We start from the raw sequence: 16,695 nt of genomic DNA on the forward strand, positions 1-16,695 counted from the left end.
TCTTGATTCTCTACCAGAAAGACTTCAGAATAAGGCAATTTAAAACAGGTAATTGTTTGGCTACTAATGTTTTGTATTTCTATCACCTTAAAACCCAAGAAGCCTTTGACTCTTCTGCATCCTATTATTATGCCCCTTTCCTTTCGGAATTATCTCTCTGGGATTATATTGGGAAAGCTTGGATGAAAGGAAATCGGGGCCAAAGCTTCTAGAAATAGTTTCCTAGACCATATGAATCGATATTGGTGAGAAGCTTTTAGAGATAATTTACCATGTTTGCATGACTTATTTGATAGAAGTAATGTTTAAGTGGAAAACACACATTAAAAAACAAACACTACACATGATCAGAACACATATGGCAAATAAGATGGAACTCTACACAGCACGAATAAATGTTCTCTCGTATGCAAATATGCACAAACAATAAACAATAGAATTCTTCTCTATACTATTTCAAGTTAACTTTTAAAAATAGAAAGTGCTTTTAAAGTATTTATTTACAATTTATGAACAGCCTCCAACCATTACTGACCATAGTGAATTCTTTTATCCAGGAGCCTTATTATTTTGAGAAACCATTTTACTGGTTCATTCCTAAGGAATATGCCAATTTCTTAGCAACGATTGGAAGATGTTGGAACAATGGCACCATGAAATAATAATTCAGCTTATTACTAGGATGATTATTTTTGTACTGCGTCAATGTGGTTTCAGCACCAGGAGCTGTGTAGAGTTAACACTGTGTGATCTTGATTTTTTTTTTTTTACACCGGAGTCCATGAAACCTGTGAAAAATCCTCTAAAAACAACTCTTGTTTTTCCTTAGTAAACAGACTTAATTGAAAGCACCAAACGGAAGGATTCTATCAAGGTCATCAAGGCGAATAACCCAAACCTTTCCCGGTTGGATTCAAAAACGAGAAAAAGCTTCATTCCATTTTGGCTGACAATGCGCACCGCCTACCAACTGTCACAGTCGAAGAAACATCCACCGATTTGGGGGAGAGGAGTGATCCCTCAGCCTTCAAGTGGGTATGAGATGGAGAGGAAAAAAAGAACCACAAGGACTTTCTTGGGACAGCACCTTGGAAGAAAACAAACCAACAAACCAAAGAACACCCAGTGGGGAGCCTTGGCCACCAGGCTCAAAAAGGGGGTGATGGCCGGGGAGGTCAGACCCAGTGATTGTAGGGTCCTGCGACGTGAGTGAGGGCGTAAGGGGACACAGTGACCACGTTGTCATGGGTCAGGGTCAGCGCCTTATGGGAAGGGACCTGGCAGAGCTCGGGGTCGTGGGTGGTCGGTAAGTCGGGCCCTTTGGGGGGCTCGTGGTACTTGGGCCCCGCCGCCTGCCTTCTTCGGGCCACCTTGGCCTCGAACTTGACCTTGTTGGCCTCGAAGCCGTGGCAGGGCTTGTCGAGGTTCTTGTGCTGGTAGTAGACGAGCGAGAGGCGCGCGGGGCGGTTGCGGTTGGGATTCCCGACGGCCGTGGTGGCGTGCAGCTCGCGCCGGGCGCACTCGATGAGCACCGAGCCGTGGGTGGGCGCGATGGCCACGCCACCCGCGAACGAGTCCGAGAAGATGCGCTCGTCGTCCGACCAGTACTCGGCCAGCACGGGCAGCCGCGGGGCGCCGGGGCCCTCGGCCGGGGACTGCGCGTCGGGGTCGGACAAGGGCTCCTCCGCGTCGGAGCGCGGATCTTCGTTTTCTGGCAGAGAGAAGGAACGTGTCAGGGACGTCGGGGACTGGGGGAACTCGCCCGGGGAATGGACGAAGGGACAGGGGAAGGGACCGTGGCACCCGCTGCGGGGGTGGGCACCGGGACCTGGCCAGGCCGTGCGTAAAACCCAGTGCGTAAAAACCAGTTCGCGCATTGCGCACCGTGCAAGGTGGGTTTGCCATTTGTGCCTGGAAATCCGGGGGTACGGGTGGCACAGTTCTGGGAAAAGACACCCAGAGGAGGAGGTTTGCTGTTGTCTGGATCTTTATTGGACAATAAAATGAGATGTAGGGGCTGGAGGGATGGCACAGCGGGGAGGGCGTTTGCTTTCCATGTGGGTGACCCAGATTCAGTCCCTGGCAACCAAATGGTACCCTAAGCGCAGAGCCAGGAGCAAACCTTGACCATTGTGGCTGTGGCCCCAAAGCAAAAAAGCAAAACAAACGAACAAAAAACAATTCTAGGTTTTTTTTTAATAGAAAAATGTTGCTGATGGACTAAGAGTTTTTCTTTCTTTCTTTCTTTTTTTTTTTTTTTTTTTTTTTTTGGTTTTTGGGCCACACCCGGCGGTGCTCAGGGGTTACTCCTGGCTGTCTGCTCAGAAATAGCTCCTGGCAGGCACGGGGGACCCTATGGGACACCGGGATTCGAACCAACCACCTTTGGTCCTGGATCAGCTGCTTGCAAGGCAAACGCCGCTATGCTATTTCTCCGGGCCCAAGAGTTTTTCTTTCAAATAATGCTTCTTGTATCACTAGTTTGGCTTCTTAAAGCACTTGCCCTGTATGCAGGCAGCATGTATAGTCTACTGAGCCTGATCTGAACACACAGCTAGGAATAGCCCTCCCCCCACAGTCCTGAAACACATGGTAGGGACTCCCCCGATAAAATTCTGAATAGATAGTAAGTATTAGAAACCATCTAATTGGGCCCGGAGAGATAGCGCAGAGGCGTTTGCCTTGCAAGCAGCCGATCCAGGACCAAAGGTGGTTGGGTTCGAATCCCGGTGTCCCATATGGTCCCCCGTGCCTGCCAGGAGCTTTTTCTGAGCAGACAGCCAGGAGGAACCCCTGAGCACCGCCGGGTGTGATCCAAAAACCAAAACCAAAACAAAACAAAAAAAGAAGTTTAAGCGGGCCGGGTAGGTGGCGCTGGAGGTAAGGTTCCTGCCTTGCAAGCGCTAGCCAAGGAAGGATCGCGGTTCGATCCCCCGGCGTCCCATATGGTCCCCCCAAGCCAGGGGCGATTTCTGAGCACATAGCCAGGAGTAACCCCTGAGCGTCAAATAGGTGTGGCCCAAAAAAAAAAAAAAAAACAAAAAACAAAAAACAAAAAAAAAAGTTAAAAAAGGGGCCGGGCGGTGGCGCTGGAGGTAAGGTGCCTGCTTTGCCTGCGCTAGCCTAGGGCGGACCGCGGTTCGATACCCCGGCGTCCCATATGGTCCCCCAAGAAGCCAGGAGCAACTTCTGAGCGCATAGCCAGGAGTAACCCCTGAGCGTCACAGGGTGTGGCCCAAAAACAAAAACAAAAAAAAAAAAAAAAAGAAGTTTAAGCTTATCTTAAAGGGAAGAAACAGTGTTATAATCACATTAGCCTATATGTTCAATTCACACTTCTTTTTTTTTTTTTTTTTTTGGTTTTTGGGCCACACCCAGTGACGCTCAGGGGTTACTCCTGGCTATGCGCTCAGAAGTCGCTCCTGGCTTGGAGGACCATATGGGACACCGGGGGATCGAACCGCGGTCCGTCCTAGGCTAGCGCTGGCAAGGCAACAATTCACACTTCTATGTAAGAAAAAAACTTCACATCAGGGCCGGAGTGACAGCGGGTAGGTCATTTGCCTTTTATGGACTGACCATCTGTACCCATTCAGTCCAGAACTCGTCCACTGGATAAAACAGAGGCACCCTGAGAAATTTGTGCCACTATCAATGCAGACAACTATTAATGGACATCTAAAATCATCAACAAAAGAGGGAGAAAAGATGAAAAGAATGATGAGCCATGGGGCCGGTGAGGTGGTGCTAGAGGTAAGGTGTCTGCCTTGCAAGCGCTAGCCAGGGAAGGACCGAGGTTTGATCCCCCGGCATCCCATATGGTCCCCCCAAGCCAGGGGCAATTTCTGAGCGCTTAGCCAGGAGTAACCCCGGAGCATCAAACGGGTGTGGCCCTAAAAACCAAACCAAAACAAAAAAGAATGATGAGCCTTATTAAATTGGATGACCTTGGCCAGAGTGATAGCACAGTAGTAGGGTGTTTGCCTTATTCTTATACTTAGGATGGACCCGGGTTCAATCCCCAGCATCTCAATGGTTCCCGGAGCCTGCCAGGAGAGATTTCTGAGTGCAGAGCCAGGAATAACCCCTGAACACTGCTTAGTGTGACCCAACCAAAAACAAAAACCTAAGTTGGATAACCTAATGTTCTTTTAAGTTCTTATGGACAAAATTGTAAAAAACAAAAGGGTCAAATACTGTGCATATGGCTCTTAAGTGAACAGACATTAATTGGAAAATGACACAAAGATGAACATGATCATTGCTATTTACAAATACGGAACCTGATGTTATTTTTAAAAAAGAAAACCCAATTAAAATCGTTGTAAACTTGATTATACAATTACATGCTATAAGCAAGAAAGTTCCTCCTACCTTGCTGCTTCACTATATTTAAAAAGCTCCCCCTACACAAATAAGCACCAGGATTGTAATTTTTCTTTATTAACAAGGATATGCACTCTCCTCGAATCACTTCTGTGGTCTGGTCCACAAACTCTGAGAAGCAGTCTGCATTCTGTCCCCAAGCCCCACAGCCTCGGATGCTCAAGGCTCACTCTGGCATCCCTTGGGGGATAACAGGGGATCCCACAGATCAACTGGGGACCAGAGCGATAGCACAGCAGTAAGATATTTGCCTTGCACGTGGCAACCCGGGTTCAACGTGAACCACCGAGAGTAATTCCTGAGCATTGTCAGGTGTGGCCCCAAAGGGCAAAAAAGCAAAAGAATCAAATATTCCTGGAGTGCACTGGCGTGAGTAGTACATAGGTATAGAAAAACATATTAATTATTGAGTCCTAGATGGGGCTGGATGAAGGTGAGACGGATGGTTGGGGGGGCCTTTCTCAGCAAGAAACACCAGACTGCTCCCTCCCTCCAGAGGCGGGCCTCTTCGGCTCCACTCCTGTGGCCTGAGGCCCTTAGAGGTGATGCTCAGGGGTTACTCCTGGCTCTGCATACAGAAATCACTCCTGGCTTGGGGGACCATATGGGACGCCTGGGAATCGAACTTGTGACACCACTCTGCCCCCATTCTCCAGTCTTTTACACTCCAACTTTAGCCTACAAACTACAATTTAACTTTGAGTCATACACCATCTGCATTGGTCCCCAAAAGGCCAGATCTTTACATCATTCTACTAAGCCCCAGATTAAATTTTCAGACTTCTCAGATCTCATGTCCTATAATTCATTTGCTCCAGCCAGACTAGCCTTCAAGAGAAAATTAAGAATTTAAGAAATATCCCTACCTCGTGGCCATTGTACTTGCTATTATTGCCTCATTCTGGAAAATGCTGTTATTGCAATAGATGACCTCTGATTCTTGTTTCCCTTAATACAAGTGTCTTATTTTCAGTCAGTCTTTTTCTTTTCTTTATTCCTTCCTTCCTTCCTTCCTTCCTTCCTTCCTTCCTTCCTTCCTTCCTTCCTTCCTTCCTTCCTTCCTTCCTTCCTTCCTTTCTTTTTTTTGGTTTTTGGGTCACACCCGGCAGTGCTCAGGGGTTAGTCCTGAATCTATGCTCAGAAATCGCCCCTGGCAGGCATGGGGGACCATATGGCATGCCAGGATTCGAACCACCATCTTTCTGCATGAAAGGCAAATGCCTTCCCTCCATGTTATCTCTCTGGTCCCAGTCAGTCTTTTTCTAAGAAAGCTACTTAAGTGGTCTTCTCTCTAGGGGGATGGCATGCAAGAGGCCCAGGCTCAATCCCCACCACCCACTGGTTCCCTACACTGCCATGAGTGGTCCAAAATCTAAAAGGAAATAATTAAGACTTCTTTTAGCCTAGATAGAGCTTCGTGGTATAGTATTTACCTTGGAAGACCTGGGTTCAAACATTGGCACTCCCCACTCACCCTACCAAAAAAAAAAAAAAAAAAAAAAGAAAAAAAGAAAAAAACCTAAAACTAAAACAAAAAAACACCATCCCCAAAACACAAAACCTACTTTCACAGGTTTCCAAAAACCTATGACCACCTTTTGTCCAAGGCTCCATTTCATACAATGACAAAAGTGAAAGATTAACAATACTGTTTGCAGACTGGATTACTTACACGGAGGCTAAAAGGTAATCTAGGACAACAGAAGGAAGTGACGTTATCTAGGCCAAGGAGGATGAATAAAATATCCTAAATTGAGAGATCAAGCAACAAGAACATTTCTTTTTAAAAATAAAAAGGGACTGAAGCGCTGGCTCAAAGCGTGTACTTGAACACAGGAGGCCCAATTTTGACTACAGATACCTCCTGCCCCACTGAGCACCTTCCACAACCAAAACATGTACACACCAGAGAGATGAGTTAGAAGATAATACATGAAGCCCAGAAGGAGGAATAGCTTCTGAACACCACCAGATACATTCTGCCTAAAAAGAAAAGAACCCCATAAAGCAAAAAGTATTAAAAGAAAGGAAAGAAAAAAGGCAAGAAAGCAAGAAAGAGAAATAGAGAAAAGAAAAAGAAAGAACCAAACAAAGAAAGAAAGAAAGGAAGAAAGAAAGAAACAACCAAAGAAAGAAAGAAAGGGAGAAGGAAAGAAAAAGAAAAAAAGAAAGAAAGAAAGAAAGAAAGGAAAAAAGAAAGAAAGAGAGAGAGAAAGAAGAAAGAGAGAGAGAGAGAAAGAAAGAAAGAAAGAAAGAAAGAAAGAAAGAGGAAGGAAGAAAGAAAGAAAGAAAGAAAGAAAGAAAGAAAGAAAGAAAGAAAGAAAGAGAGAGAGAAGAAAGAAAGAAAGAAAGAAAGAAAGAAAGAAAGAAAGGAAGAAAGAAAGAAAGAAGAAAGAAGAAAGAAAGAAAGAAAGAAAGAAAAAAGAAAGAGAAAGAAAAAGAAAAAAGAAAGAAAAAAGAAAGAAAGAAGAAAGAAAGAAAGAAAGAAAGAAAGAAGAAAGAAAGAAAGAAAGAAAGAAAGAAAGAAAGAAAGAAAGAAAGAAAGAAAGAAAGAAAGAAAGAAAGAAAGAAAGAAAGAAAAAGAGACCAAGAAAAACTACTGGAGCGATAGCACAGCAGACAGGGTATTTTTGCCTTGCACGTGACCTACTCTGGTTTGGTCCCCAGCATCCTATATGGTCCCCTAAACCAGCCAGGAAAGGTTTCTTAGCTCAGAGCGAGGAGGACCTCTGAGCGCCATTGAGTGTGGCCCCCAAACCAAAACCAAAACCAAAAAAGCCTCATCCTCTCATCCTTAACATAGTTCAAGGGGGATCCCCGGTACTATAGGTTTTTCTGAGCATCCCTAAGAGCAAACCCCAACACAGAGCCAGGAGTGGGTCCCAGTGCTGATCCACCATGCATCATTAAAAAAAAAAATTAGAAAATAAAATCCAATAGCCCACGCCACCTAAAGTTGCCCGGTGTCCTAGAGTCCTGCTCAGACAAAGGAGAGGAAAGGAACAGAGAATGACACGCGTGCTGTGGCCAGCGTCCCTGGTCCTCACCTCCAAAGGACTGCGATGGCGTCTTGGAGTTGTTGGCAGGCAGTGGGCCTTTGCGCTTGGCTCGGGGTGCGAACTTCTTCTCCACCGCCCTCACTTTATGTGCCAGGACCTCAGTTATCATGGCAGCCCTCTTCTTCCCGGACCGGGGCACCGGCTGAGTGAACCGTTTCCTTCTCCTGCGCTGGGGCCCCAGGACCTCGATGGCCCCGGCCTTGATCTTGGCCTTCACCCCCTCCGTGGACCCTAACTCGTCTGTGTCAGAAAGTCTGTAGAGGGGCAGTACGTGCAACTGCTCATCTTCAGGAATAACCCCCAATTCACGGTTATCTTCTCGGGTTAAAGTACAAACCTGATTGGGAAGAAAGGGGAGACAGAGGGTGGGACAGTGGCCTTTTGTCCTGGCCTCCCTGCCGATTGTCCTGTCAGGCACTGGGGTCTGCAAACCGCTTCCTTTGTCATTGGTGACAGCTGGGATTATTCGCTGCCTTTAGAGTTAACTATTTAATAGCCCCTTCCTACGAAGGGGCTATTGGTTTCGCTTCTGTGTCACTCTACTCCTTGCCTTTCTAACTTTTTGTTGTTTTGGGGGCCTCACCCAGCTTAGGGGAACCATACACAGAGCAGATGACTGAATTAAGGGGTGTAAGGACATGATATCAGCAGAGTTCTCAAGAATGATATCTATTACAAGGACTAACTGCAAGAAACCCACTAGGGAAGGAGCAAAAAACCAGATATTTTGGGCAGAAACAGAGTAGTCAGGGAGCTTCCTGTGCAAATCTCTGACCTTGGATATATCCAAGGCACTAGGTATTGTCCAAAAGCTCTATCGGAATGACCTCTGAGTGCATCACGAAGCAAGCCAGGAATATGCCCCGAGCACCACTGGGAGAGGCTCATAAGCAGAAAGGGCGGCAACAGGAGGATTTCTAGTTTTGGAGTTTTGGAGTCTGACCTGAACCATGACCACCAAAGTCTCCTTGATAATATTTTTTAATTTTTTAAAAATTATTTATTTATTTTTAAAATAATATCTTTAAGCACCATGATTACAAACATGTTTGTAGTAAGTAGTTGACAATTTTAGAGTACCCAAAACCTACAGGTTTGGCAAAGGGGTTACCATCCTAAAAAAAGTTCAGTCGGGGGCCCAGAGAGATAGCACAGTGGCGTTTGCCTTGCAAGCAGCCGATCCAGGACCAAAGGTGGTTGGTTCAAATCCCGGTGTCCCATATGGTCCCCCGTGCCTGCCGGGAGCTATTTCTGAGCAGACAGCCAGGAGTAACCCCTGAGCAGTACCGGGTGTGGGCCAAAAACCAAAAAAAAAAAAAAAAAAAAAAAAGTTCAGTCGGGAAACAGAGAAATGTTATAACTAAATGAATAACAACAACAACAAAAAACAAAAACAAGAGGCTGGAGAGATAGCATGGAGGTAAGGCGTTGCCTTTCATGCAGAAGGTTGGTGGTTCGAATCCCGGGATCCCATATGGTCCCCTAAGCCTGCCAAGAGCGATTTCTGAGCATAGAGCCAGGAGTAGCCCCTGAGCGCTGCCGGGTGTGACCCAAAAACAACACCACACCAAAGTCAGTTAAATGGACAGGCATGAGCCCTGAATCTAGTTCCTGGTACAACATGATAGAAAGATATACCAGAAGTAAACCCCAGCACAGTCAGGTGTGGCCCGAGAACAAATTTCCTCAAGCAGCTTGGCTGAAAAAGTGCCACCAACATCTAATTACACCGCAGAGTGCAAATATTATCCTCGTCCAGGAACGTACCACGGTGCTGCCATTGTTCATATTGTGAATGTCCCTGTGAGGATGGGCGCAGAAGTCGAGGCAAGCAGTGACCCCGGAGAAGGGGCGACCCTCTTTGGTTCCAAGCCGACATTGGCGGGCGACATGTTCGTTTTCCACCTGAAATAGGAATGTACGATGTGTGGCTCTTAAGAACAGACACAACATTCCAGAATTAATAAACAAAAAACAAAAACACAAATTAACTTTTATAACTACTGAAGGTGACGTTCAACAACCTATGGGTGAAGGAGTTTGAAAAGTGGAGGTGAGTAATATAGTACAGCCTGTGCCATGCGTGGTCCACTGAGCAATGCCAGAAGTAGTTCCTGAGTGCACTTAGGCCAGGTGTGGCCTAAAAACTGAGGGGAGCTGGAAAACATCAGTTCCTGTTACACAGCCAGAAGGAAAGGTTCAGAGTTGAAATGCCTAGAAACGGCAGGGATATATGTGTCCTTATAAATTAAAGTAAAAGCTGGTAATTACAGAAAGTATATTCTAATATAAGTATATAAAATAAGGATTCCTCCTTAGGAGATCCCTGCCTTCTTTTCCATTTCTTTCCCTTTTTCTAATTTTTTTTTTTGGTTTTGTTCTTTGGGCCACACTGGCATGCTCAGGGGTTAGTTCTGACTTTGAGCTCAAAGGACCAAATGGGGTGCCAGAGATCGAACCTGGATTGGCTATGTGCATGAAAAACACCTTACCCACTGAGCTTGCACTCCAACCCTTTTCTAAATAAATTTTTGGGCCATACCCTGTGGTGCTCAGGGGTTATTTCTGGCTCTCATTCAGAAATCACTCTTGGTAGGCTTGGGGAACCACATGGGAACCGGGATAGAACCTGGGTTGGCTGCATACTTGCTATACTATCATTGCTCCAGCCCCCCCTTCTCTAAATCATTTAAGTCATTTTAAATTCTGCAAAACACATGCATACATTCATACACACACATATATTCTCAATAACTGAAATTCAATCATGCTTAACAATTCTAAAAATTTATATATTCTAGGGCTGGAGTGGTAGCACAGCGGTAGGGCGTTTGCCTTGCATGCAGCTAACACAGGACGGACACAGGTTTGATCCTCATAAGGTCCCCTGAGCTAGGAGTGATTTCTGAGCACAAAGCCAGGGGTAACTCCTGAGATTTGGGGCTGGGTGTGGCCCCAAACAAAAAACCAAACCAAACCAAAACAAAACAAGAAATGTAAAATAGACTGAAACAAGATGTGATAAGTGCCTAGTTTTTGGCCAGCGGAGCAAATTCCATGCTCTGCGTTCTCCCTCTGGTTTGTTTTTCATCCCTGGTTCCCATATGGCTGAATTTTGTGCTGTGTCCAGGGATCACTCCTGGCAGTGCATAGAGACGAGGTTTATGGTGCGGCTGGAAAGTGGGTAGGCCTGACACAAGGCAATGAGGCAGGAGGGTTTTCTATGCCTCTTTACCTAAGAACAAATGTGATTTTCTTGGGGGAAAAAAAGTGTGGGGGAGAGGGTGTGAAGGGTACAATGAGCACTTACCTCCTCTCAGTGACCTCTCTTTGATTCCTGGCATTCCACATATGCCAAGTATGAGACATTTTTGTTTTGTTTTGTTTTGTTTTGGCCATACTCAGCCAAAACTGATTCTGAACTCAGGGGTCATTTCTGGGTATCTGGGGGACCATATAAGAGGCTGGGGATTGAACCCAGGTTGGCCATGTGCAAGGCAAATGCCTTTACTGCTGTACTGTTACTCTGGCCCAGGAAAATATTCCTTTAAATAAAAAACTTGAAAGTGGGGCTGGAGTGAGAGCACAATGGGTACAGTTCTTGCCCTGCATGTAGTCAACCCAGGTTCAATCCTAGGCATCCTATATGGTTCCCTGAGGCTGCCAGGAGTGACTCCTGAACACAGAGCCAGGAGTAACCACTGAACACTGCCAGGTGTGGCTCCCAAACCAAACCAAACCAAACCAACAGACAAAGAAAAAAGCTTTAAAGCGCTGAAGAGACAGTACAGTTGGTAGGGCACTTGCCACACACAAGACTGACCTGGGGTTTGGTTACCCAAATCCAAATCAAAACGAAGTCCTTGTTTTCTCAATACATATTTTTGCTCTTTTTTTGTGGGAATTTAATGCGACATACAACAGTATGCAGAAATTCAAGCATTGTGTAGGGGCTGACTGTTTGCAAGGCAAGCGCCTCAACTTTTGATTCCTCAATGAACATTAAGTTTTTTGTTTTATTTTTATTTTTTTTTTATTTTATTAGGGTCCGAAGAGATAGCACAGCAATAGGGCATTTGTCTTGCATGCAACTGACCCAAGACAGACTCGGGTTCAATTCCTGGCATTCCATATGGTTCCCTGAGCCTGCCCTGAGCTATTCATAGCCAGGAGTAATCCCTGGGCACTGCTAGGCATGGCTCAAAAACCAAAAAAAAAAATTTTTTTTTTTATTAATTTCTATAATTTGACTTAGGAAACAGATCTGTCTATGCTCAGGGCTTACTCCTGGCACAGTGCTCATAGATCACACATGGTAGGATTAAGGGGAACTTATGCAGGAAAGCAAGCATACTACCCTCTGACCCATTTTGAGGGCTTTTTACCATGAAACTAGGTTAATTTTTTGTTTGTTTTCTGGGCCATACCCAGCGACACTTCTGTTCACTCAGAAATTACTCCTGGTGGGCTCAGGGAATAATATGGGATGCCAACAAAAGAACTCTGGTCAGCCACGTGCAAGGCAAATGCCTTACCTATTCACTCTTCTATCGCTCTAGACCCAAAATTATGTTGAATTTTGACCAATGCCTTCTTCACGTATAGAATCACATTATGTTGTTCTGTACTTCGTTTTATTAAGATAGTACATTACATAATTACATAGTGCAAAAATGAAATTTTATTCCCAGAAAAGATCATTATATTGTAACTCTACTGTTTTAATTCCAATGCCATAACAGGAAGACTTTATAAAAAAAAATGCAAAAAAAAAAAAAAAATGCCTGATAAAAATAAAATTTAAAATCAAACTAGAAAGCTTTTAAAAGATGATTTAATTTTTGGGGGTCATACCCGGTGGCGCTCAGGAGTTCCTTCTGGCTCTGCGCTCAGAAATCACTCCTGGCAGGCTGGGGGACCATATGGGATGCAGGGAATCGATCCGGCTCCCTCTCAGGCTGTCCACATGCAAGGCAAATGTCCTACCGCTGTGCTATTACTCTGGCCCTAAAAGATGATATTTTAAATACACAAATGATGCTCATGTTTAACAGTTCTGAGTAAAGACCCAAACGTACCTGGTTTTGGTAAGCAACAGGAGCATACTGTTTATAAATTGGAGCCAATTCATCAGCCAAACTCTGTAAATTATCTTCAAGGTTTTTTTCCTATTGGAAAAGACAGCACATAAAATCTGTTTCATAATGACATATTAAATTAAAGGGACTAGTAGAATCATACATGTATTTTTGCTGTTGTGTACATAATGAACAAATTATAGTTACCATGAAAAATATCTACTATATATATATATATATATATATATATATATATATATATATATATATAATAAAAACAGGGCCAGAGTGATAGCACAGTGGTAATGTGTTTGCCTTGCACATGGCCAACCTGGGACCAACCTGGATTTGATTCCCAGCATCCTATACAGTCCCCTGAATCTGCCAGGATTGAGTTCTGAGTGCAGAGCCAGAAGGAACCCCCTAAGCACCACCAGGTGTGGTCCACAAACAACAACAACAAACAAGCCCAAACCTATTAGTTATCCAAGTATTAGTCATTAGTCACATGAACTAATGTGCATTTGATATATATATATATATATATATATATATATAGAGAGAGAGAGAGAGAGAGAGAGAGAGAGAGAGAGAGAGAACGAACGGGACTGAAATGAGGACCAGGCAAACACAAACATGAGCACTAACGTTTGGCTATATAGAAGGTGTATAACTTGTGTTTATTATGGGGGTTCTGAGGCAGGGAGGAGTATATCCAGAGGTCCTTGAGTTTCTAGCTTTGAGCATGGAATGACAATGAAGTATTGAGAATAGAATCAGAACACCCCCCTTTTTAGTGCTAGTTCATATATATATATATATATATATATATATATATATATATATATAAATCGTGTTAGAAGCTTATTAGACATATAAATGGAATTTATACTTAAAAAACTATTGTAGGGGCCAGAGAGATAGCACAGCGGCGTTTGCCTTGCAAGCAGCTGATCCAGGACCTAAGGTGGTTGGTTCGAATCCCGGCGTCCCATAGGGTCCCCCGTGCCTGCCAGGAGTAACCCCTAAGCACCACTGGGTGTGGCCCAAAACAAACAAACAAACAAAAAAACTATTGTAAACGAGGTTCTAAATATTGTCATTGCTAAATGAGGATAAAATGTTTTTTACTTATTTGATAATCCTGGCAGGGCAAATAATTCCAATGGGACAAGCCTGAGAGAGAAGTTAAGTGCATTCTTATTAGCTTCACAGTAAGAGGGACAGGCTGACTTTCTGTACTATAGCTAGGAAACTGGAGAAGATTTGGTAAAGAGTGGAAGGAATATTAGCAACTTATCAAGAATCTGAATTTCGGGCCGGGCGGTGGCGCTAAAGGTAAGGTGCCTGCCTTGCCAGCGCTAGCCTTGGACGGACCGTGGTTCGATCCCCCGGTGTCCGATATGGTCCCCCAAGCCAGGAGCAACTTCTGAGCGCATAGCCAGGAGTAACCCCTGAGTGTTACCGGGTGTGGCCCAAAAACCAAAAAAAAAAAAAGAATCTGAATTTCTTTCTTTCTTTTTTTTTTTTGTTTTTGGGCCACATCCGGCTGTGCTCAGGGGTGACTCCTGGCTGTCTGCTCAGAAATAGCTCCTGGCAGGCACTGGGGACCATATGGGACACCGGGATTCGAACCAACCACCTTTGGTCCTGAATCGGCTGCTTGCAAGGCAAACGCCGCTGTGCTATCTCTCCGGGCCCCAAGAATCTGAATTTCTAAAGTATAAATGTAAATTATTCAAAGAAATGTAATGAAACTATTGAAAAATGCTGCTATGACAGCTGTAGGGATAGCACAAGGATTAAGGCAGTTGTTATGTATACGGTTGACCCTGGCTAGATTGAAAACTGCACATGGCCCCCTAGAACACAGAGCTAGGAGTAATCTTTAAGCACTGCTACATGTGAGATGAAGGCTACCTCCCTGGGCGTGAAAGCATGGCGGGTAGGGTCCTTTCCTTGCACACGGCATCCCCTATGGTCTCCTGCCTATCAGGAGGGCAGAGCATGATAGGAGTAACCCCTAGGACTGCAGGTTGTATCCCTCCCAAAACAAAACAAAACAAAACAAACAAACAACACACACACACACACACACCACCTCCTACCCCAAAGTGTCATCAAAAACTGATGAAATAGGAGTACATGCTTCATGAGGAAGGAAATGAACCCCATATATGAACCTTGGCACTGCATGGCCCAAGTGCCAGTCAGAACAGTGCTCCAAGCACCTGGCTTGTTGGGAAAGAAAAAGAAAGGTACAGGTGTGACAGTGCAAAGGCAGAGTCCTTCTTGGACTCCCCAGAGGAATCTCTAACCCACTGTGACAAATCAGAATTCACAGGGCCAGAGCAATAGCACAACAGGTAAGGCATTTGTGCTTTGCAAGCAGACAGCCTGAGGTCTATGCTCAGCATCCCATATGGTACTCTGAGCATTAGCAGGCATCAAGCCCCCCAAAAAACTCACCCCAAAGAAAACCGAAAACCAAACCAAAACACCCCACAACTTTCATGATCAAACACTTCATCATTCTTTTTCACAGGAATATGCCAAATAACTATCAACACTTTCACGGACTGTTCTTATAATTAACTTGTTAAAACACACACACACACACACACACACACACACACACACACACACACACACACACACACACAAAAGACATGCGGGGTCCAGAATTATAGTATGGTGTATAGGGCACTTATCTAGCTATGGAAAACCTAATTATTATTTCCAACATTCGTTATGGTCCCCAGACACCACCAAGAGTCTGAGTAGAAAGTGCAGAGACAGAAGTAACCCCCTGAATATTGGTGGGAGTGAACCAAAAGACAAAAATATTACGTGCTCTGCTCTCACTGCATCAACTAAAGAGCACTGAGAAATTCTTTAATCATTCTCTTCCTTAAAACCCTTTGACACGTGACTTTTGCATCGCTGACAGGGCCTTGCTATGCAATTATCTCTCTCCTGCCCTGTTGAACTTCATTTCATTCTGTCTTTCTTTCAGATCCTGGAAGGAACAAATACTTCTTGTACTTTAAGCGCAGTACAAATGTTATTATTATTAATAGCCTTGAGCAAATCCCAGCTCACATAATTATATAACATAGCCATTGTTATTGAATAACTATCAGACAGGTTCAGAAATATTTATACCGAAAATGTAGTGGATTATTTTCAGGAAGAATAAAATGCACATCACATCTGACAGCTTTTGCCCACAGATCTTGACATGGTTCCACTACGAGTCACTTTCTTTGATCTAAGTTTTATAGTTTTCTTCCTAAAGGCCAGTAATCTCTCCTTTTAGTTAATTTACAGCACTTCATCTGCCAAGGACAGTCCACTCTCATTTCCTCATTTCTTTGTAGCTGCTGGGAACTCTACAAAATATCAGAATTAATTATCTTTGCAAAGGGTTTATAAGTAGTTGTGAACCTTGTCATCGTATGAACGCATTAATATTTGCCTCCAAATAAAATAGAAGTTGTACATTCTATTTTGTGTTCAATTTTTAAAAATCTGGTCATTTTTAGACATATTAATGTTTTAGGACTTATTAATATAAACACTTATTCATGGTTCTATAACATCTAGAGTAGTGTTTTCCAAGCAGTGTGCCATGACTCCATAAATTAGTCTTAAAATTGGTTGATTTCACAGATCTGTGAGAACAGAGAAATATTCTATATATTAAAATAAAAATACACTAAAAATTTAATATATAAAAACGTACTGTCCCATAAAAATGATCACCAACTATGTTGGCTATTAATGTTTCCATGTTTTGATATTAACTTTGTTTCATAGACTCAAAGAGTCATAATCTGATAGTTTTCAATATTTACAGATATGTACCTATGTAGTGGTACTAGATTGTTTCTCTTTTGCTTTTGGGCCGCACCAGCCAATGTCCCAGGGATCAAATTCGGGATCTTTTAATATAGAGCCTGTGGTTTAGATAAAGCAGGTTGCTAAGGTCATGTCTGACTCTTGGTCACAGCTCAGAGTTTGAAAAACACTCATCGTAGATTTAATCTGTATCTAAATTGCCCTCGACGCAAACAGAACATAAAACCATCACACTAGGTTCTAGAGGTGCCCCACCGCACGCACTACCCGCCCACACCTTAGTTGTTGTTAAATCGTGGAATTATGCAGAA

General features: G+C 43.9%; 1 protein-coding gene across 1 annotated transcript in view; it reads right to left on the bottom strand.

The window, feature by feature from the left end:
- Positions 1–552: 552 nt before the first annotated feature.
- Positions 553–16,695, bottom strand: part of TET1 (tet methylcytosine dioxygenase 1) — a 68,910-nt gene continuing 52,767 nt past the window's right edge. The window contains exons 9-12 of the mRNA XM_049764553.1: positions 12,524–12,613; positions 9,213–9,350; positions 7,434–7,782; positions 553–1,711 (exon numbers count right to left, since the gene is read on the bottom strand). Of these exons, the coding sequence (XP_049620510.1) occupies positions 1,176–1,711; positions 7,434–7,782; positions 9,213–9,350; positions 12,524–12,613 (1,113 nt within the window). The 3' untranslated portion in view covers positions 553–1,175. The remainder of the gene's footprint in view (positions 1,712–7,433; positions 7,783–9,212; positions 9,351–12,523; positions 12,614–16,695) is intronic.

This window comes from Suncus etruscus, chromosome 17 (genome assembly GCF_024139225.1).
Source record: "Suncus etruscus isolate mSunEtr1 chromosome 17, mSunEtr1.pri.cur, whole genome shotgun sequence".
Classification (NCBI taxonomy): Eukaryota; Metazoa; Chordata; class Mammalia; order Eulipotyphla; family Soricidae; genus Suncus; species Suncus etruscus.